Raw genomic sequence first — 22,136 nt, 5'->3', positions numbered from 1 at the left:
GACAACCCAGAGGGTTTTCTAAGTGTTATTTGAAAAACATCAATATACTGACTGAGCTGACAGTATTATTACACTGGCCAGGTGCAGAACATTGTTTGCTTATAAGCAATATTTAATGCTATATTAGGTGATGGAAGTGTCAACAGAAACTATTGTGCAATGTATTTCCACACAGTCAAGGTACTGTTGTGTGTATTAACAGATTAAATGGTTGAGTTTGGTAGTGTACCATCACATGCGATGATTAGAAAGGGATGACGGGAGACCAACCCTTAACTGCAGTAGGCCCTTTATCTTGTTATCACACACGTGTAAGGAGGACTTTAGTATAAAGAAGTCCCCAACACACCCGACAACATTTTAACACAACACATAAGAATGGTTGATGAAAGAGGGTAGCTATAGAAGTACTGACGTGACGAAGGAGCTGGCCAGCAATCCCACCAGGCCCACGGCGGCTCCGCCCACGGCTGTCACCCTGCAGCCAAGCAGGTCTGTGAAGACGCTGACAATGGGCGAACAGAAGAAGATCATCCCCATGGAGAGGGAGCCCACCCACGCTGCAGGACAGAAAGAGACACAGAGAGATAGGAGAGTTAAGCTTAAAGCACATGCTGTATTACATTACAGCTCAGTGACAATAGCAGCAACACTTCACAGTTCACACAGACCAGAGATCCTATTAAATGACCTAATTCTATAATACAGACTGTTGTTACATTGGAAATGTTGCTGGAGCGTGAGGCACCCCTCTTCCGGCTGCCACGCTAAACAAACTATTTAAAACAGGTTTTACGAATTACCATGAAAAATTCTTGTCAACAAGAAAATACATGAGTAAGTAAAAGCTTGCATCATATAGGTTAAGCTTATATGCTTAGTTGTGCATTATGTACACATACATCAGATAGTTCTCTTCACTGGCCTTTGGAGTCCGTTTCTGGGTTAAGAGATTTAAGCTTACTACAGTACAAGCTCTACGCAGAGCCAAGATTCGGAGTGTTGCAATGTTGTTTTTCGTCACAAATGTGCGGCTCCGCTCATGCAATTTTCATGTCGTAAAAAAGTGACACCCTGTATCATTCCTTCTGCAGCTGTGGGGGCCGTTGTCGTTTTGTTCCTTGATCTGATCTATAGGCTTTTCATCAAAGTAGACCATTTTGCAACCAAAAATAATCTCAACGAATGTTCAAACAGTAAACCAAACAACAAGAATCCATCCAAAAAGGTATTTTGTGTAGAAGTAATAACTAGTGTTTACAGACTATTGTGAAATGGTAGAACCTGCTGTAGCCAACTAGCTAGCCATGTGCTTTTTTCTGCCTGACCAAAACATGACAGGGTTCTATTTTTAGCTGATATGGGAATGAATACACAAGCAGCATGAACTGAGAATGTTTTAGGTTACACCGGCAAGTATAAAAATATTTGCCAAGGCATACATTTTTATTATAAATTGATTATTTCACATGGAGATGTGGGAAGCTAAAAGGCTAGCTAGCCAGGCTAAAGCTAGTTACTACTACTGCTACTACTAGAAAGGGAAGGCCACTCTTCCTTTCTTTCACAAAATGAAATGACACACACACACACACACACACACACACACTTTGCCCCAACCCCATTGGGAATAAGAGTGGGACCGGCGAGTATATTATGTTACCAAAAGGTGTCCTCTACTCCAAAAATCCCACTTCACCCACGTAGATTGACAGAGTAAAGCTTGTAGTAACCTTTAGGTGTGACTCCTCAGATCATTGAACTAAACAAATGCATGAACTCCGGTCTAAACTTTGACTAATCCTATGGACTAGGCCATGCTTATCTACACATGACAGTCCTAAAGTATGACGAGGATGAGTGAACTAAATGTCTGAATGAGTCCCTGAGTATACCAAACATTAGGAACATCTTAATATTGAGTTGCACACCCCCCCCTCCCTGCCCTCAGAACAGCCTCAATTTGTCAGGCATGGTCTCTACAAGGTGTCAAAAGCATTCCACAGGGATGCTGGCGCATGTTGACTCCAATGCTTCCCACAGATGTGTTAAGTTGTAATACCTACGTGTTTCAAGCAGACCACCACAGTCCCTGTGCCCAAGGAAGCAAAGGTTACCTGCCTAAATGATTACCACCCCGTAGCACTCACGTCGGTAGCCATGAAGTGCTTTGAAAGGCTGGTCATGGTTCACATCAACAGCATCCTCCCGGATACCCTATACCCACTCCAATACACATACCACACCAACAGATCCACAGATGACACAATCTCAAATCGCACTCCACACTGCCCTTTCCCACATGGACAAAAGGAACAACTATGTGAGAATGCTGTTAATTGACTATAGCTCAGCGTTCAACACCATAGTGCTCTCAAAGCTCACATCACTATGCTAAGGACCCTGGGACTAAACACCTCCCTCTGCAACTGGATCCTGGACTTACTGACGGGGCGCCCCCAGGTGGTAAGGGTAGGCAACAGCACGTCTGCCACGCTGATCCTCAACACTGGGGCCACTCAGGGTGGTGTACTTAGTCCCTTACTGTACTCCTTGTTCACCCACGACTGCGTGGCCAAGCACGACACCAACACCATCATTAAGTTTGCTGACGACACAACAGCCTGATCACCCACAATGATGAGACGGCCTATAGGGAGGTCAGAGACCTGACAGTGTGGTGCCAGAACAACAACCTCTCCCTCAAAGTGAGTAAGACAAAGGATCTGATCGTGGACTACAGGAAAAGGAGAGCCAAACAGGCCCCCATTAACAGGGCTGTAGTGGAGCGGGTCGAGAGATTAAAGTTCCTTGGTGTCCACATCAACAAACTATCATGGTCTTAACACACCAAGACAGTTGTGAAGAGGGCATGACATCAACTTTTCCCCCTCAGGAGACTGAAAAGATTTGGCATGGGTCCCCAGATCCTCAAAAAGTTCTACAGCTGCACCATCGAGAGCATCCTGACCGGTTGCATCACCACCTGGTATGGCAACTGCTCGGCATCTGACTGTAAGGCGCTAGAGGGTACTGTGTACAGCCCAGTACATCACTGGGGCCAAGCTGCCATCCAGGACCTATATAATAGGCGGTGTCAGAGGAAAGCCCATAAAATGGTCAGAGACTCCAATCACCCAAGTCATAGACTGTTTTCTCTGCTACCGCACGGCAAGCGGTAACAGAGCGCCAAGTCTAGAACAAAAAGACTCCTTAACAGCTTCTACCCCCAAGCCATAAGGCCGCTGAACAATTAATCAACTGGCCACCGGACTATTTACATTGACCCCCTCCATTTGTTTGTACACTGGTGCTAGTCGCTGTTTATTATCTATGCAGTCACTTCACCCTACCTACATGTACAAATTAACTCAACTAACCTGTTTCCCCCACACATTGACTTGGTACCCCCTGTATATATATCCTCGTTATTGTTATTTTATTGTGTTACTTTTTATTATATTTTACTTTAGTTTATTTGGTAGATATTTTCTTAACTCTCCTTGAACTGCACTGTCGGTTCAGTCTGTTATGGAAAGAACAGGTGTTCTTAATGTTTTATATACTCACTATATAGTACAGTAAACTACAATGCTTTTTGGCTATATACAGGTTTTTCCAACGGCTTGATCTAAACATGTAGCCCCTCCCAGACCAGTATTGAAGAGCAATGGATGGTAGGACAGAGGAGTAGGAAGAGTCTGAGGGAAGAGGAAGCGCTACAGACTACAATGTCCTCTTAACAGATAGATATAAATAATCCTTACAGTTCTTCATTACAAAAAAAGGCCTGTCATCAGTCCTTTATGAAATTGCATACCAAGATATCCCACCTAGATTCAAATATATTTCAAAACAGAATACACTCTCGGTTTTCTGCCAAGAACGTGCTTATTCCGCTTGTTTAGTGAGCAGGTAAACTACTACAGGGACTAACAGAAGCCAGTCTAATAGAGGTGATTAACAACACCAGTGCCACAGGCTGTATCCAACCTAGAGACCCATGGCTGTTCTGCTTGTCTGATCTGTATTTGGGTCCCAGCAGGCATTAGTCTATTCTACCACCATGCCATGGCCATTAACAATATTCACTCTAGGAACCCTTCTTGAAATAGTCTAAATAAACACAGCACGGAGCTGAATAAACATTGTTTCTGGCCTTTATTCTTATCATAGGAAATAAGCAAACATGAGATGGGGAGAGGAAAGACAAGCAACAGTAAAAGAACACACACATGCGCGCGCACACACACACACACAGCAATTGTGCAAGAGTCAGCCAGTGCCCTTTGACCAGAGAAATTATAGAGAAGCATAATTACCAAGTGAATAACAAATGTTTGGAGCAAGACCGACTGGGCCACAGCTAGGGGTAACTCCCTGTCACACTGACTAGCACCACAACTCACAGACAAGAGGGGATCATTTCTGCTACTAGTTTCCCCACAGAAATAAACCAGTCTGGGGAATGTGACAGGGGAAACAAAACTTCACAAGTGAAAGTGCTGAGCCCTTAAAAAGGTCTCGGAGTTCTTCCCCCCCCCCCCATTCCACCCAGGGGAAGAGCATGGGCCAGGGTTCAGTTTATTCTCCCTCTGAGGAATACCTTTTCTCCCAAGGCTGCCTGCTAGGCTAATTCTATTATTCCAGATTGTCATCACAAGCGTGATCTATTTGTGCAATCCATCACAGTCAAAAATCAGTAGGTGTCTATAATATCAACATGATAAAGAAGACAAGGCCCCACAAGTGAATGTATATAGTTACACCCAACAGATCCTGTTTGTGCCATCTTGTCAACTCCAGGAGCATAGGAGCTGGTGAGACTGCACAAACAGAGCTGGTAACAGGCTAGTGAACAGACTCAATACTAGAGCCACTCCTAGGGATGGAAATACAAGGCCAGGACATTGGTTCTGTCACATTCACTGAGTCAAAGACTCTGTCTAGCCTGGTGACTAGTAGTGGCGTGGCATGATATAATAGGCTAATCATTCAGCTTGTAATAAATCTATATCTGTGTGCTTAATTATTTTAATATACCTCTCTGCGAAATGAACGATTGAACAGAGTTTGCAGAGTCACAGAAGGTAACCTGAGTAGGCTTAGAGATAGTTAGTTCTAAAAGCAGGTCGGAACGTTCTCCACTTACAAGCTACATTACATAGTCTGTTCATATTTTTTTATTTAGTAATAGCCTACAGAGTGTACAAAACATTAAAAACACCTGCTCTTTCCATGACAGACTGACCCGCTGAAAGCTATGATCCCTTACTGATGTCACTTGTTAAATCCACTTCACAATCAGTGTAGATGAAGGGGGGCAGGTTAAAGGAGGGGTTTTAGCCTTGAGACATGGATTGTGTATATGTGCCATTCAGAGTGTGAATGGGCAAGACAAAATATTTAAGTGCCTTTGAATGGGTTATGGTAGTAGGTGCCAGGCTCACTGATTTGAGTGTGTCAAGAACTGCAATGCTGCTGGGTTTTTCACACTATGGGTGCAGTCATAAACAGGTTAAAGCCATATTTAAAGGTCTGTATTCGGGTCCCAACTAAACAAATCCCTCAACATTCTATGGCTGTTCTAAGAGTCGGTCTTCTCATATTTAGCCTACATTATGTAATACATGGACATGAACAAAAAGGAAGAAAAATCTCACAAAAGACAACAGGAAATTGCTGTCCTGTTTTCATCTTTGGGCTTTCTCGATTTAAAAGCATTTACGCTTCAGACGAAAGGAAGAATATCAAATTGAAAATGTAATATCAGGACGATCCTCTTTTCCAGGTGACATCCTGCTCGTGCCGGAGGCCCCGACAGTACAGTCACTGACAGACAGTCCGGGCAGAGCTGGTCTAGGCTTTCTCTGTTCACTTCCTAACCGCTCTCTCCGTTGTGCTCAGAGGCTGTGGATGGTGAACCCAGTCAACCCAGCAGCCAGACCTACCTCACGCTATGAAACAATCCCCTCACACGCAATTACCCTGGGCCTGCATCTCCCTCAACGAAGACCTCACTGGGAAGCTATGCAACTAAGGGTCAATGAACACTCTTGCTGTAAAACGTTTATAGCTCTAGCTTGCATTTCATAGTTTCTACAACTTCAACTAATTTTGCGAATAGGGTTCGAGCAGATTCAGATGGATTCAGCAGGTATGACAGTTATTATGCTGTCAGAAGGGAAATCCCTCTGTCTCACTACTTGGTTCCTATTTTTCTGTGATTCAGTGACAGAGCCCAGGATGACCGAGAAAACAGGACAAAATGTTTGTCCTTTTCACATGGTGAGGAAGTCTGTCTGTCCTGTCCCCCCTCTAGGCTCTTCTCTGGCATTAAGCAGTAACATTAAACAGTAGCTAGCTGCACACAGTTTCTGAACAGGACATCTCAGGGTTCTAGTTAATGGAAGATAGTGGCTACCCACTCCGGACAGAAGTCAATTCAACGTCTATTCCACGTTGGTTCAATGTAATTTCATTTAAATTACATTGTGATGGCCCTGAATTTTTCTGAACCGTCTCAGTGCTTATCCTTCCAATAGGACGCTTTCCCTTTAATTCCCAATTAAATAGCCAGCATCAGCTGCACAAAAGGGGGGTTGTGATGGAGACGTGACTGCGGATGTGTTCAACCCTCAGTTCTGAAGCTTCTCTATTCCGTTTATTTTGTTGCTGTTAAACGTGTGTTTTGTAGCCTAATAGAGTTTACCCAGGATCGGATCCACTCTTTGCGTCCGTGGACTACACCTCTCTGTTCTTCGTGGCCTTTCTCCGCTGGAGATCTGTTGGCGGATTGGATTGTCTGACTGACTACAACCTTTTTGTACACGGTATTTCGTTTGTTTTGATATGATGTATACTGTGATGATTTATGTAGTTAGTTGTAGTTGAGGACTTAGTAAGAGTTGATACGCTTTAAAGTTCTGTGGTAAAATAATTGGTATATTGCTTGTATGATTAATACTGGGTTTACGCTACACGGAATGAACGGACAAATATTGCGTGACTAAGGTCACGGGAGTTCCCTGAACTCCTTTACCAGGCGGGACTCTTTTTAGGCCCGAGGTACAGGACATTTCTGGAGGAACCAGAACTCATTGTGATATTATTATATGTGTGTGAAATCATTGATGTTGCTAATACAACCCACACAAAATAATAGTTGTTTTTTAAGTTCTTTCCCATGTTTTAAGGGTTTATGAAAAGTTTATTTCCATCCTGACTTTTACATAAGTCCTTTGTATTGGTGTACACTTGACGGATGGGACTCATTCCCTCCCAAACCAAAAGGAGAAACCAATGTTTTCTCTGGTAGGCACAACCTACCTGGCACCCCTATGAATAATAACCTCAAGTCAAAACCGTTACGTGGAAACAACGTTGATTCAACCAGTGTGTATGCCCAGTGTGTAGAACTTAAACTCAGTAAACGCAGTAAAAACCTCACATTTCTCCCCTTAGCAGGGGGTTCGGCTACTCAATCACCGCAGTCAATGGAAAGTTACTACTAAAGACAATGCAGAACATCCAATATTACCCCTTTTCAATGTTCGTCAAACAAAAAGCCACTCATAATGCATTCTAGGAAAGAGGCTTAATAGAAACAGCCTGGATGGCATAGCAACATGGAAAATTAAAATATAGATACACACATTTTCAGCACACAGGCTTCACCTGACACCACACGGGCCAGAGAAGACAACCCTCACACCTTTAGGACTCTCCCTTACAGAGCCAAGTGTTAATAAATCAACAGCACACACTGTTCTACCCTAGCCACACAGAGGAAAACTTAGCTCACTTACAGATTGTTCATGTGTCCTCACTGGGCACACACACCATGTTGAGATATTGATCAATGAGATGTCAACCTTTGTTGAATTCCTAATGTGTTATCACTAAGCTTTAAACCATCTAAAAGCGTAACATTCCAATGGACAAACATTTGTCATCTAAATGTGCCATCACTGCTCTTCCAAATATTCAAACTTGAAGATAGATGGGGAGTGGTGGTGAACAGCACACTTAAGAGCATGAGGAAGGGAGAAAATCCCCAAATCTAGATGTGAAAAACTGATACAGACGAGATGACTCAAAGCTGTAATAACTGCCAACAGTGCTTCTGCAAACTATTGACTCAGGGGTGTGAATACTTATGTAAATGAGATATCGGGGGGGGGGGGTTCTTTTTTTTTTTTTTTTACACCTTTATTTTACTAGGCAAGTCCGTTGGGAACAAATTCTTATTTTCAATGACGACCTAGGAACAGTGGGTTAACTGCCTGTTCAGGGGCAGAACGACAGATTTGTACCTTGTCAGATCCAGGATTTGAACTTGCAACCTTTCGGTTACTAGTCCAACGCTCTAACTACTAGGCTACCCTTAATTTTCAATAAATTAGCAAAAATGTCTAAAAACATGTTTTCACTTCGTCATTATAGGGTATTGTCTGTTGATAGGTAAAACAAAACATCTATTTTGTATTCAGGTTGTAACACATAATACATGTGGAATAAGTCAAAGGGTATGAATACTTTCTGAAGGCACTGTAGTTACAATAGGTAAACCTCAATGAGAAACACATTCATGGACATATTTTAAGGTTGAATAAATGCTGTTACATTCGTTTGTAAGCTGGCCTTAACTTTACTGTAATTACAAAAGTAATATTGAATTGTGTTTGGTTGTCAACACAACCACATATCAACATTTGAAGGAGATGTATATTTTGTGCCACTGACTTAGTTTGGCTTGAACTGCAGTGTGTCTACAAATGAATAATTGATATGTTGGATTCACATCTCCATCTAAACCAAGTCTCAGTGTTAAAGAATAGGACTGAATCAAACTTTACATTTAAAGTTAGACTTGATTGAGTCCTAATCTTTAACTTTGATTTTTGGTTGAGATTGAGACGTGAATCCAACATATTAATGATCAACTTGAAGATTACATTTGAAATCAACCAAAACTTGAAACCCTATGTATTTTTATTGTTATTATTTATTTGTATTTTAAACCTAAAAGTGGGTTGAATTGAAACAATAGCTGTTGATGACTTTATAAATGCTTTATAGGCCTAAATAATATCATTGATGATATGAGTGTTAAAGTATGGTTAAATTTCATTTGTTCTGTTAAACCTACCCTTTTGGAATGCCATGCATGTCTGTGTGCCTGTCTGTTGGAATATTCAACCTGGTCTCAGACTAGATGTAACCTAGTAAATGTAAATCTGGGACATATGTTACGTTTGGTGTGGTTACGGTGGTTGGTCGGGGTGAATGGGTGGGCGTATAACGCCAATGTCTAGCAACCCAAAGGTTGTGAATTGGTTGTGTAATGTTAGCCACCTAGCTAGAGTTCATAACATATCATACGTTTTGAAACTTGTAACATATTGTATGGTTTGCAAATGCATACATTGTACTTTTTACAAATTGGTAACATAATATGAATTGTAATTCATAACATATCATACGAAATGGATGAAGGACATCCACAAATGAATACATACCATACAAAACAAAAATAAGAATACGAAATGCTCTGAGACCAGGTTGGAATATTTCATGACTGAGGTTTCCCCACAATATCCTAAAAACATGCTAATTTTCTATAAAGACACACCACACCCAAGACTAGTCTTCCATGTATGACTTTACACTACCACTCTGCTGAAATAAAAATTAACCTAGTACAGAGTGACCAGTTACTCCCTAATCTAACCACTAACCAGTATGGGCAGGGGTGCAGGTGATCGGTCTTCAGGTAGAGCTCAGCTCAGTGACTCATTCCATTTAAGGACTGGAGGCTGCAGGAAGGCATGCTCAGGCCTGCTCCTCAGTCTCAGTCTGGGCCTCCCCTGCCTGATGTATAATACCATGCAGGCTTGCTCGCTGACAAGTCACTTAACACAGAATACACGGTGCTGGCTAATGACCAATACATGCTTTAATTGCTCTATTAAGGGCAGGCACATCACACGCTGACATCACACCCTGTTGATCAGAGTAGATATTTAATTGAAATCTTCAAAATATATTTTACTCATCTAATGAATTTCTGAAACTTCACTTCAGTGAAACCCTTGTGACCAGGCAATGACACATACTACTACTGGTAGAAGTGGTTCACATTGAATGACCTTACACTTAACGAAAGAAAATGAGCTATCATAACATGTTTTTTCTTTCCCTAGAAAGATCACAATCCAGTAATCACTCAATTTACCCCAGTAATCACTCAATTTACCCCAGTAATCACTCATATTCTTGAGAGCAAAACAAGTCACATCTCTTACCTCAATTAGTTTGGTTTAAAGCACCTGCTCCCTCTGACCAGCAGAAACACAAACATTAATTCAAAGACCACTTGTTTCCTTCACCGATTTCACAGAATCCAACTCATTTTCACACACACTGAAACCACAAATGGATCAGCCAAAAGGCAGAGTTCCACTTTCTCCAAAGAGTTCACAGACTCATCTCCAAGCCTCGGGCTCCAAAGACTGTACCACACTTGCTACCTCTGATAATTTGCCCTCATTCACTGCCATTTTTCCTTCAGACCTCGATCCGGCGTACGTCTCACTCTGTTTACACTTTCAACCATTCTTCTTTGACAAACTATCTCCCTATTTCCCACCATTTCTACCCGACTCCAGCTCACCTTCCTCCTTTTCTCTCTCCTCTGCCTCTGTTTTTCCCTGCATTCCTCTTCCGTATTGCAAGTTTATGTCTCCTAACATATGTTTAGTTTTTCAGGGCATTTTCTTCTTCCTCAAGTGGCCTCACCATCCAAACTCATCATTTCCCGGACGGATTTTGGAATATATTAACGTGTCTTGACATTTTGGATTATCATGCTTTTTGAACACAGACAAATTATGTAAACTATTGAAATATTGAAGAAAAACTAGTAACCTGCATTTTTATATTTTTCTAGTAATATTTACTAATTAACCATCTGAATATACAGGGCTCCGGGCAGCCGAGCGGAAATGGAGGAAAACTCGCCTCCCTGCGGACCTGGCATCCTTTCGCTCCCTCCTCTCTACATTTTCCTCCTCTGTCTCTGCTGCTAAAGCCACTTTCTACCACTCTAAATTCCAAGCATCTGCCTCTAACCCTAGGAAGCTCTTTGCCACCTTCTCCTCCCTCCTGAATCCTCCTCCCCCTCCCCCCCTCCTCCCTCTCTGCAGATGACTTCGTCAACCATTTTGAAAAGAAGGTCGACGACATCCGATCCTCGTTTGCTAAGTCAAACGACACCGCTGGTTCTGCTCACACTGCCCTACCCGGTGCTCTGACCTCTTTCTCCCTCTCTCTCCAGATGAAATCTCGCGTCTTGTGACGGCCGGCCGCCCAACAACCTGCCCGCTCGACCCTATCCCTCCTCTCTTCTCCAGACCATTTCTGGAGACCTTCTCCCTTACCTCACCTCGCTCATCAACTCATCCCTGACCGCTGGCTACGTCCCTTCCGTCTTCAAGAGAGCGAGAGTTGCACCCCTTCTGAAAAAACCTACACTCGATCCCTCCGATGTCAACAACTACAGACCAGTATCCCTTCTTTCTTTTCTCTCCAAAACTCTTGAACGTGCCGTCCTTGGCCAGCTCTCCCGCTATCTCTCTCAGAATGACCTTCTTGATCCAAATCAGTCAGGTTTCAAGACTAGTCATTCAACTGAGACTGCTCTTCTCTGTATCATGGAGGCGCTCCGCACCGCTAAAGCTAACTCTCTCTCATCCTTCTAGACCTATCGGCTGCCTTCGATACTGTGAACCATCAGATCCTCCTCTCCACCCTCTCCGAGTTGGGCATCTCCGGCGCGGCCCACGCTTGGATTGCGTCCTACCTGACAGGTCGCTCCTACCAGGTGGCGTGGCGAGAATCTGTCTCCTCACCACGCGCTCTCACCACTGGTGTCCCCCAGGGCTCTGTTCTAGGCCCTCTCCTATTCTCGCTATACACCAAGTCACTTGGCTCTGTCATAACCTCACATGGTCTCTCCTATCATTGCTATGCAGACGACACACAACTTCTCCTTTCCTCCTTCTGATGACCAGGTGGTGAATCGCATCTCTGCATGTCTGGCAGACATATCAGTGTGGATGACAGATCACCACCTCAAGCTGAATCTCGGCAAGACGGAGCTGCTCTTCCTCCCGGGGAAGGACTGCCCATTCCATGATCTCGCCATCACGGTTGACAACTCCATTGTGTCCTCCTCCCAGAGCGCTAAGAACCTTGGTGTGATCCTGGACAACACCCTGTCGTTCTCAACTAACATCAAGGCGGTGGCCCGTTCCTGTAGGTTCATGCTCTACAACATCCGCAGAGTACGACCCTGCCTCACACAGGAAGCGGCGCAGGTCCTAATCCAGGCACTTGTCATCTCCCGTCTGGATTACTGCAACTCGCTGTTGGCTGGGCTCCCTGCCTGTGCCATTAAACCCCTACAACTCATCCAGAACGCCGCAGCCCGTCTGGTGTTCAACCTTCCCAAGTTCTCTCACGTCACCCCGCTCCTCCGCTCTCTCCACTGGCTTCCAGTTGAAGCTCGCATCCTCCACAAGACCATGGTGCTTGCCTACGGAGCTGTGAGGGGAACGGCACCTCAGTACCTCCAGGCTCTGATCAGGCCCTACACCCAAACAAGGGCACTGCGTTCATCCACCTCTGGCCTGCTCGCCTCCCTACCACTGAGGAAGTACAGTTCCCGCTCAGCCCAGTCAAAACTGTTCGCTGCTCTGGCTCCCCAATGGTGGAACACACTCCCTCACGACGCCAGGACAGCGGAGTCAATCACCACCTTCCGGAGACACCTGAAACCCCACCTCTTTAAGGAATACCTAGGATAGGATAAAGTAATCCTTCTCACCCCCCCCCCCCCCTTAAAAGATTTAGATGCACTATTGTAAAGTGGCTGTTCCACTGGATGTCATAAGGTGAATGCACCAATTTGTAAGTCGCTCTGGATAAGAGCGTCTGCTAAATGACTTAAATGTTAAATGTAAATGTAAGTAGGTTGTGACCTCCTAGCACACAACTGCATAAAGCAGCCGCACTTACACTTAAACTTTGTTGACACTAAAAAGACAAATCCTTTTGTTCATTATACTGAACAAAAATATAAAATGCTACAATTTAAAAGATTTTTGCTGAGTTACAGTTCATAAGGAAATCGGTCAATTGAAATCAATTCATTAGGCCCTAATCTATGGATTTCACATGACTGGGCTGAGGCGTAGACGTGGGTGGGCCTGGGAGGGCATAGGTCCAGCAACTTGGGAGCCAGGTCCACCTACTGGGGAGCCAGGCTCAGCCAATCAGAATGAGGTTTCCCCACAAAAGGGCTTTATTACCGACATAAATACTCCTCGGAACCCCGCCCTCCCCCCTCTGATGTTCCCGCAGGTGAAGAAGCCGGCTGTGGAGGTCCTGGGCTGGTGTGATTGCATGTGGTCTGCGGTTGTGAGGCCGATTGGACTTACTGCCAAATTCTCTAAAACAACATTAGCCTCCAAATGATAGAGAAATGAACATAAAATGATCTGGAAACAGCTCTGGTGGACACTCCTGCAGTCAGCATGCCAGTTGCGTTTACATTTTTGTTTAGTGTTCATAACTACACACAGGGGTTTCGGAGCTGTGTTCATAACTACACACAGGGGTTTCGGAGCTGTGTTCATAACTACACACAGGGGTTTCGGAGCTGTGTTCATAACTACACACAGGGGTTTCGGAGCTGTGTTCATAACTACACACAGGGGTTTCGGAGCTGTGTTCATAACTACACACAGGGGTTTCGGAGCTGTGTTCATAACTACACACCAGGGGGGTTTAACTACACACCAGGGGGGGCTGTGTTCATAACTACACAGGGGGGGTTTAACTACACACAGGGGTTTCGGGGCTGTGTTCATAACTACACACAGGGGTTTCGGAGCTGTGTTCATAACTACACACAGGGGTTTCGGAGCTGTGTTCATAACTACACACAGGGGTTTCGGAGCTGTGTTCATAACTACACACAGGGGTTTCGGAGCATGGTCGATGATATACAGTATGCTAACAACTAGAAAGAGATAAATAGGCCTTAGCTGCTTGGCTTGGCTGGCCCAGTAACTCTACAGCCAACCTGAGTAGTCGGTCCTGACCATGAGGCCTCGGACTCTGTTCCTCCTCCTGGGTTTGATCTGGGATAGGCTAAGCTGCTCCATATTGACAAACGGACCCAAATCCAGACCCCTCCCGCAGGGAGAACACATCCCCAGTCTGGCCTGTGTTACATGGAGCTGGAGAGCCATGGCTGCATCCCAGTCATTTCAGGACAGGCCCAGCTCAGGGCTCTATTAAGGGGGGAAGTAATGGAGAACAGCGCCAGCCCTGCGCCAGAACAACGCAGAGCCTCAACCCCACCAGCTAGCACAGCCACGTCGCATTATGATCAGCCTATCGAACCCATTTTAGACCCAGTCACCTCTAACACTGAGGAAGACTGACTCAGAGATTGTACTGTAACTGTATAACAGATAATACCTATGGTGTCACAGAGAGACCGAGTATGGTGTAGGGTGTGAGGCTAAGTGGACTAGAGAAGAGAGGTATCCAACACAGGAGAAGGATAGTAGACTAGAGAAGGGGTTAATGGGTTTAACACACAAGGCTCCATATGTTAAGCATGCTTTTAACATAGCAGGCCAGACCCTAAATGTGCACCAAGGGGGGTTGGGGTGTAACAGCCACAATCCTGAAACAACTCAATCGGTTGTTAAACACACTGTTTACGTTCATCCCACAAAAGAGCATTGACTGCTCTAAGATACAGAAGTCATGGGAAGACATGTCCCACTGGGCAAATCACGTCATTTCAACATGGATCATATTTGCTTGAGACGTTGATCAATGAGATTACAAACTATATTCACCCACTCAAAAAGACAGTTGAATTTCCAATATATGTTTTCACTATGCTTTCAACAGCAAAGTTCAAATGGGAATACAACGTCAGATATTTAGTTAACACAATCTGCGGTATAAATTATCACTGTGCTTCATCTAATAGCAGAACTAAATGACCTGGATTGCAGTTGAACTTACATTAAAAGTACATGGTGCAAGATATCAATGCCGTTCGTGATTCTGTACAGATTATTACAGCAATTGTTAAGATCGTTATTGACCTGTGATGACCTGTCCATGCTATCTTGAACGTGTACGCTTTATATGATTACATAAACAAGACATTTATAGTTAACGTAACCTCAAAATGTGGACATGGATGTGTTACTCATTAAGGTTGCATGTTACATTAGGTTGTAAAATAGCCTTAACTTTAGGCTATTTACTGTATTTAAAAAGTGATATTGATTTTTGTTTGGTTGTCAACGCAACAAAATATCAATATTTGAAGGAGATGTACTGTATCTTCTGCATGGATAGTTCCATCTGTGCCATAGATTTTTAGTCTGGCTTTAATTGCAGTTTGTCTACAAATTAATCATTAATGTGTTGGATTCACATCTCCATCTCAGCCAAAAAGTGAAGGAATAGGACTAAATCAAATTAAACTTTAAGCAGGGCTGGGCTTGGTTAAAACACAATGGGAGACCAAAGGGTAGTTGTAGACCGATCAATTCTTCAATAGGAGGTGCTAATGTTTTTTTAAAGGTACAAATTCAACATATTTTATACAAGGTTGGTCTATATTCAAATGTGGTTACCATGACATAATCCTGTGGTTGAAATTTCACCCTCAAAACAACTTTTTTCAAATCAAACGTATTTTCCACATCACAACACGTTGACAAATTACTTTGAAACAACGTTGATTCAACTAGTTTGTGCCTAGTGCGGTGGGTCTTCATAACCTGTCAGAAACTAAATAAATCTCAATGATTCAGCCTGTTAAAAAAATGATGTAAGATTCATTCTCATGATGACCACTGACCAATAGTACCACAGCTGTCAGCAAGTGGTGAAATGTTGCCAAGGAACCAGTAGGCTCCTAGGGTTTGTCAATGACCAGAGACAAGTCTTCCCAGTCCCCACAAACGGCCATTGACTGAGAGAGAGAACTATCTGAAAGACATTACAGAACTAAACTGAGCAGCCCTTTTCATCCCACGGGAAGTCAGTATCCATTTATAGTCGGGCTAATATTGTCCAGTTCTACCTGAGCACTTTGGTGTTACACTGAACCAGTTATGACACTCGGCTCAGGCTGCCAGCAGCTCCATTCTCTCCTGCTCAGTGCTTAGTTGGCACTACCCCCTACCATCACCCCCATCCCCACGCCAGCCCAGATTCTCTGTGATATCAAGCAGTACTGAGAAAAGCCCCAGTCATGCCATTACCAGAGCTCCTAGCTGGCAATTACACCAATAATTTAAGTGGGTGGTTGGTTAATCCTCTGGCCCCCATGGAGGGCCACAGTCCACTACTCCAGTCCACCTCTGGGACTCACTGTACACGACACAACCACATACCTGGGTTCAAATACAATTTGAAAATATGTTTTTATCTGGTCTTGATTGAGCTTGCCTGGTACAATGGAACCAATAGCATAGTTGCAAAAGTGCAAACTCAGTCCTTCCTCGCACTCCAGAAAGACCAAAGAAAATGCAAAAAGTGTATTTGAATGATTTTTTTTTTTTTTTTGAACCCAGGTTTGCTCCACACACACAAGCATTAGTCTCACTCCCTCTCCCCCAGATGGAAGGCATTACACTTGCCTGCTCTATAGAGGGTTTTGGCTTTGCTCTGCACATGGTCGAGATTTCGGTCTTTCTTTCTTGAATATGAAAAACCCACGCACATGCTTCATGACCAGGGGAAGTGGAGAATAAAATAACCTATGCTGACATGCCAAAAAAGTGCAACGGACGCTAATTATTTATGGCTTGGAGGATATACATTTAAAACTTCAACTTGTTTGGCAAGACATTCCTCTATATAGTTATGGGAGGCGCAGAGGAGGAAAGGGGTGGTGTACTCTAAGTGAATGGTGATTGGGGAGCTTCTCTCCCACCTCCATATACTGTAACATGGAGCCTGGCCAGTCTACACACTGTTTTCATTTAGGATTTCTATTTGACCATCTTTTTGTTCAAAATGGTTTTCACAGAATGTGATATTTCAAAATAGTCACAAAATACTACGCTTTTAAATCTACTGATACACTCATTATCATTGACTGCAAAGCCTTTTCATCTCAGTAAGTTGTATTTCGTTTAGGCTTACTCCAAAACCTTTAGTCTTTCATTTACTGCAAAACCTTCTTCCCTTGAAGTTCTCAGAGGGAGAGTCAATTCAGTACCATCAGGAAATCAAAGGCTGTTTGTACACTATATTCTGCTGTAATGAGACAGCAGCTGCCTTCTTCTAAGTGCAGTTTCAAATCGAATCAAAGTGAGAGATAAACCAACCAACTGAGGAAATATTACAAACAGATGGTCGCCCGGGCCAGATTAATGTTTATTTAGAGGGTTACTAAACAGGAATCATTTGGATCCAAAACAGAGCTGTTTGCGTCCACCCTGAGGCGTCAGAGAAATCAATGCCAGGCCAGCCTTCACACCACAGAATGCCTCTTATTCAGATGAGGTTGTTTGATAAACATAACGTTTAGTGATGAGCTGTCAGCTCTTCTGAGTAAATGCGTTCCCAAGAAATTGAGCATCAGGATGTTTTAATTACTACACCGGAGAGGCATATCTTTTGAGCTACTGACTCCCACTCTACCTGTTTCCAAAGCACTAGGCCTACTGTTGCTGCTCTGTCACTAACAGCCATTCGCTGGTGTCCTTTTTCCAGCCCCTCAGTCTATGAGCTGACATTGACTATCATGATCAGGAAGCCAAGCAATTGGTGCTCGTGCTGCTGCTGTGGGCGGTGTCCTGCTCTGGGCAGTGTCCTGCTGTGGGCAGTGTCCTGCTGTGGGCAGTGTCCTGCTGTGGGCAGTGTCCTGCTGTGGGCAGTGTCCTGCTGTGGGCAGTGTCCTGCTGTGGGCAGTGTCCTGTTGTGGGCAGTGTCCTGTTGTGGGCAGTGTCCTGTTGTGGGCAGTGTCCTGTTGTGCTTTCCGCCTGTCGGTTTACCTACTCATGCTTTATCTCCCAATAACCTTCACCTAAATGCAGTGTCAAGCTTACACGAGACAGAGGTCAAATGCTCTGTCAAACATTAACCAGTATCTGCTTACTAATCATCAAATGTTTCTGGAGAGCTTCGTTTCAATTATTTTTCTTTACTCTGTGTGCCAACTATCTTTGTGCACGTCTCAAGTAGGCTATAGTTCTCTTAGTCGCAGCCGTAAAAATGACAGACACATTCAGTATTTAATTAAACTCAAGGGGCCACAGGTTGTTACTGTTAATGTCTCATTTCAAAACAAGGCTGGGAATGCGGGCCATTTGTATGGCTGAGCCCAGGATAAGGTGTATGGAAGGAGAGTGACAAAGCGATGCAAAATGTTTTGTCTAACAAGGCTTGATAAGATCCCTACCTCCACCACAGGCAGACATGGAATCACTACCATTGTGTTCTTGTATTTTCTTGAATCACTTTACTGCTCTGTGGTCCATTTAGACAGCTCCTGCTGTGGGCCTGGAGAACCTGAGCTGGAGACCCTGAGATACGGAGGGTGGAACGGAGGAGAGGAATAGAAGGAGGAAAGGCCTCGCCCCACTCCACCTTGTTTTCTGTTCCCCCAGCAGGTCCATGGGATCCAGACTGGAAGGAAAGTGTCCCAGCTTTGACTCAGATTAGGAGAAAACAAACCGGCTTGGTACCGGCGTCACATGGGACAGATGGCGGATTACCCTGAGGAAGAACACTGTGCACGGTCGGGAGGGAAGGGAGGGATTATCTCAAATGTACATCTTGATCCCAGGCTGTGCCATCCTCATTTGCTTCCTCATTTACAAATTATCAGGAGAAGTAAATCACTCGCAGTGATGTGTACCCGATTACCTGTACTGTTAAAGCGCGGTATTAATGTGTAAGAGAATTACAGACATTTGCACAGCGTTATGTAATCATTGTTTGTGTTTAGGGTCATGAAATATTGTGTGGATAAAAGGGGTGTGGTTGAATAAAGAGAAAACAGTAACTTTAAAAAAATCCATAAATGTATCAAATCTATTGGCTACATTGAGGTTTTTCTTTCATTCCTTTTGGCTATCTGGCATTAGTGCGTAAACCTATGCTTTAGGGCCTAAAAGACGATTTATGCTTGATCTGCAAATGGGGTCCGAAGATGGGTATGACAATGGCGGGGCCTCCAGAGGTCTGCAGAGGCTAAATCAAGCTCCGTACGGCATTGTTGTGCACCTCCCAAATGTTGTAACAATGCGGAGGGCTCGGTATAGCTCCGCATTGACATGATTGGTTGACAGTAGGTGGGGGTGGTACGTCCTGTATAAACAAACTCCCTTCCTTCACAACAGCTCTGCTCCACAAAGTGCAAGAAGTACGAATGCCCTGACTTCTGCAGAGGCCGCATCGCAGTAAATGCTGTACGGCCAACGCAGACCCCAGATTGACCATGCTGCTAGTTTAACTGTACACACACCAAATAGCCTACACGCCAATCGCTTTTGGGAACGGGTAGAAGAAATGTACGCCGATCTACCGAGGCAATATAAGGAAGCAAAAAGGACAATGTAGGAGTTTAATTCAATACGAGAAAAGCTGCGAGGGCCAGAAGTCATGTTTTTGGAAAGATTTGGTGAAGTGGTAAAAGAGGATGGTAGGAGTGCCTGCTGTGTTATGTGTGATGATTGTGAGGCGCTATACAAATTCGACAGTCACAGGGGAACTGTAACCTAGTCTACTGTTCAGATGTGTTAAAGAAGTTTGATATAGCAACGGTTAGAAAAAAGGAGAGAAAATAGGACCTCAAATTAAAATGGTTAGCTTCCCTTTAGCGAAATATTTTACTTCCACCCCAATCCACAAAATAAGAATAAAAACAAAGTGGATAGCAGAGAACATATCTACCATGTACCCTCACTTCTTGGACAAACCAGAGCCTTAGATATGGAGTTTTAAAAACTGTTCTTAGTCTTTTAAGCATCACACAGCAATGCAGGAATTTTGATAGCGCACGGGACTGCCAGATGTAGTTTGCTGACCAGCCTACAAGAGTAGGGTGGAACATAACCTTTATAGTAAAAGCATTACATGAATCTATCACTGTATTTGCAGGTCTGAGAAAAAAAATGCCCTTTATAAACATTTCATGCAATTCCACGTCATTTTACACATTAGCAGAATCTTTTGTAATACCGCACAAATTACAGACTAGGAATTGACAGAGAGATAGGCCTACGTGTTCATTTTATCATATTTCTCCAATGCCAAATCAGTGTCGCCGTTAGTTAGACGGCACACAAAAACGTGTTTGATCAGCAAGAGCAGAGCAGGCCGGGACTCGGGGTTGGAATATTCATTAGTGTGTAATGCAGCCTAGTTGTCGTTACACCATCCCATCAGCCATCTTAGAAATATAACTTTGCTCTGTGCTTCTCTGAGCATGCACCTCGTAGCCTATAAGCTATGGACCACAATAAATAGCCTTCCACAGGCTTCCCACAATAAGTTGGGTGAATTTTGGCACATTCCTCCTGACAGAGCAGTAACTGAATGCTGGGCGATTCCTCAGTAACTGAGTCAGGTTTGTAGACCTCCTGGCTCGCACACACTTTTTCCAGTTCTGCCCACATATTTTCTATAGGAATGAGGTCAGGGTTTGTGATGGCCACTCCAATACCTTGACTTTGCTGTCCTTAAGCAATTTTGCCACAACTTTGGAAGTATGCTTGGGGTCATTGTCCAATTGGAAGACCCATTTGCAACCAAGCTTTAACTTCCTGACCGATGTCTTGAGATGTTGCTTCGATATATCCACATCATTTTCCTACCTCATGATGCCATCTATTTTGTGAAGTGCACCAGTCCCTCCTGCAGCAAAGCACCCCACATAATGCTGCCACCACCGTGCTTCACGGTTGGGATGGTGTTCTTCGACTTGCAAGCCTCCCCCTTTTTCCTCCAAACATAACGATGGTCATTATGGCCAAACAGTTCTATTTTTCTTTCATCAGACCAGAGGACATTTCTCCAAAAAGTATGATCTTTGTCCCTATGTACAGTTGCAAACTGTAGTCTGACTTTTTTTATGGCGGTTTTGGAGCAGTGGATTCTTCCTTGCTGAGCGGCCTTTCAGGTTATGTCAATATAGGACTGGTTTTACTGTGAATCTGTGCATCTTGAGAGAATGTGAATGCACAGTTTGCACCGCTACAGATGATAGATATCTTTATCAACATCCTAAAAGCTATTTCAACCACGTTGAATATGCATCCAAGCCTAACTGAAATCTTTTCAGAAACATATTGGGTCATTTTCACAGCTTTTTATTTCCTTACAACCAGTCAAACTGCATAGAAAATCTTTCCTGTTTTGTTTTTAAAAGTTATTGTATTTTCTCCCAGGTCCCTAAAAGGTCTTTGCTCTGCGAAAGAAACAGATCTTTGCCAGATTGAAGCAGTCATTCTATCGATTTCTGACATTATTCTGGTGAGCAAGGGTTTATTTAGTCTTCTAGGGCAACATGAGAGAAGAGAAGCTGCATGTATCTAATTGTCAAGCATAGGTGTAATAGGTGGCAGGGAAGTCAGGCGCAGGAGAGTCAAATGGAGTGTAAATATGGAGTCTTTTAATAAAGTTCCACAAGTATGCTCCATAACAATAAATGTACAAACAAAATATGGGTACGAAGACCCGACGCGCACCTATACAAACAATAACACTACACTGACAACAAATCAATCTCTGACAAAGACATGAGGGGAAACAGAGGGTTAAATACACAACAGGTAATGAATGGGATTGAAAACAGGTGTGTGGGAAGACAAGACAAAACCAATGGAAAATGAAAAAAGGATCAATGATGGCTAGAAGACCGTGACGTCGAACGCCGAGCACCGCCCGAACAAGGAGAGGCAACGACTTCGGCAGAAGTCGTGACACTAATATAGACAAGTTGACTAACAAATAGCCTACCAAAATGTTGGAAATTATAAGCAGAAAGATATCGAAATCAGGAGAGAAAAATAAATCCT

General features: G+C 43.7%; 1 protein-coding gene across 1 annotated transcript in view; it reads right to left on the bottom strand.

Moving 5' to 3' along the window:
• The window catches only part of LOC118398740 (monocarboxylate transporter 10-like), a 60,850-nt gene that overhangs the window by 18,472 nt on the left and 20,242 nt on the right, over positions 1-22,136 (bottom strand). Inside the window, exon 2 of the mRNA XM_035794390.2 lies at positions 416-560. Coding sequence (XP_035650283.1) covers positions 416-560 — 145 coding nt within the window. The remainder of the gene's footprint in view (positions 1-415; positions 561-22,136) is intronic.

This window comes from Oncorhynchus keta, chromosome 19 (genome assembly GCF_023373465.1).
Source record: "Oncorhynchus keta strain PuntledgeMale-10-30-2019 chromosome 19, Oket_V2, whole genome shotgun sequence".
NCBI lineage: Eukaryota > Metazoa > Chordata > Actinopteri > Salmoniformes > Salmonidae > Oncorhynchus > Oncorhynchus keta.
This window is presented reverse-complemented; position numbering and strand designations above follow the sequence as displayed.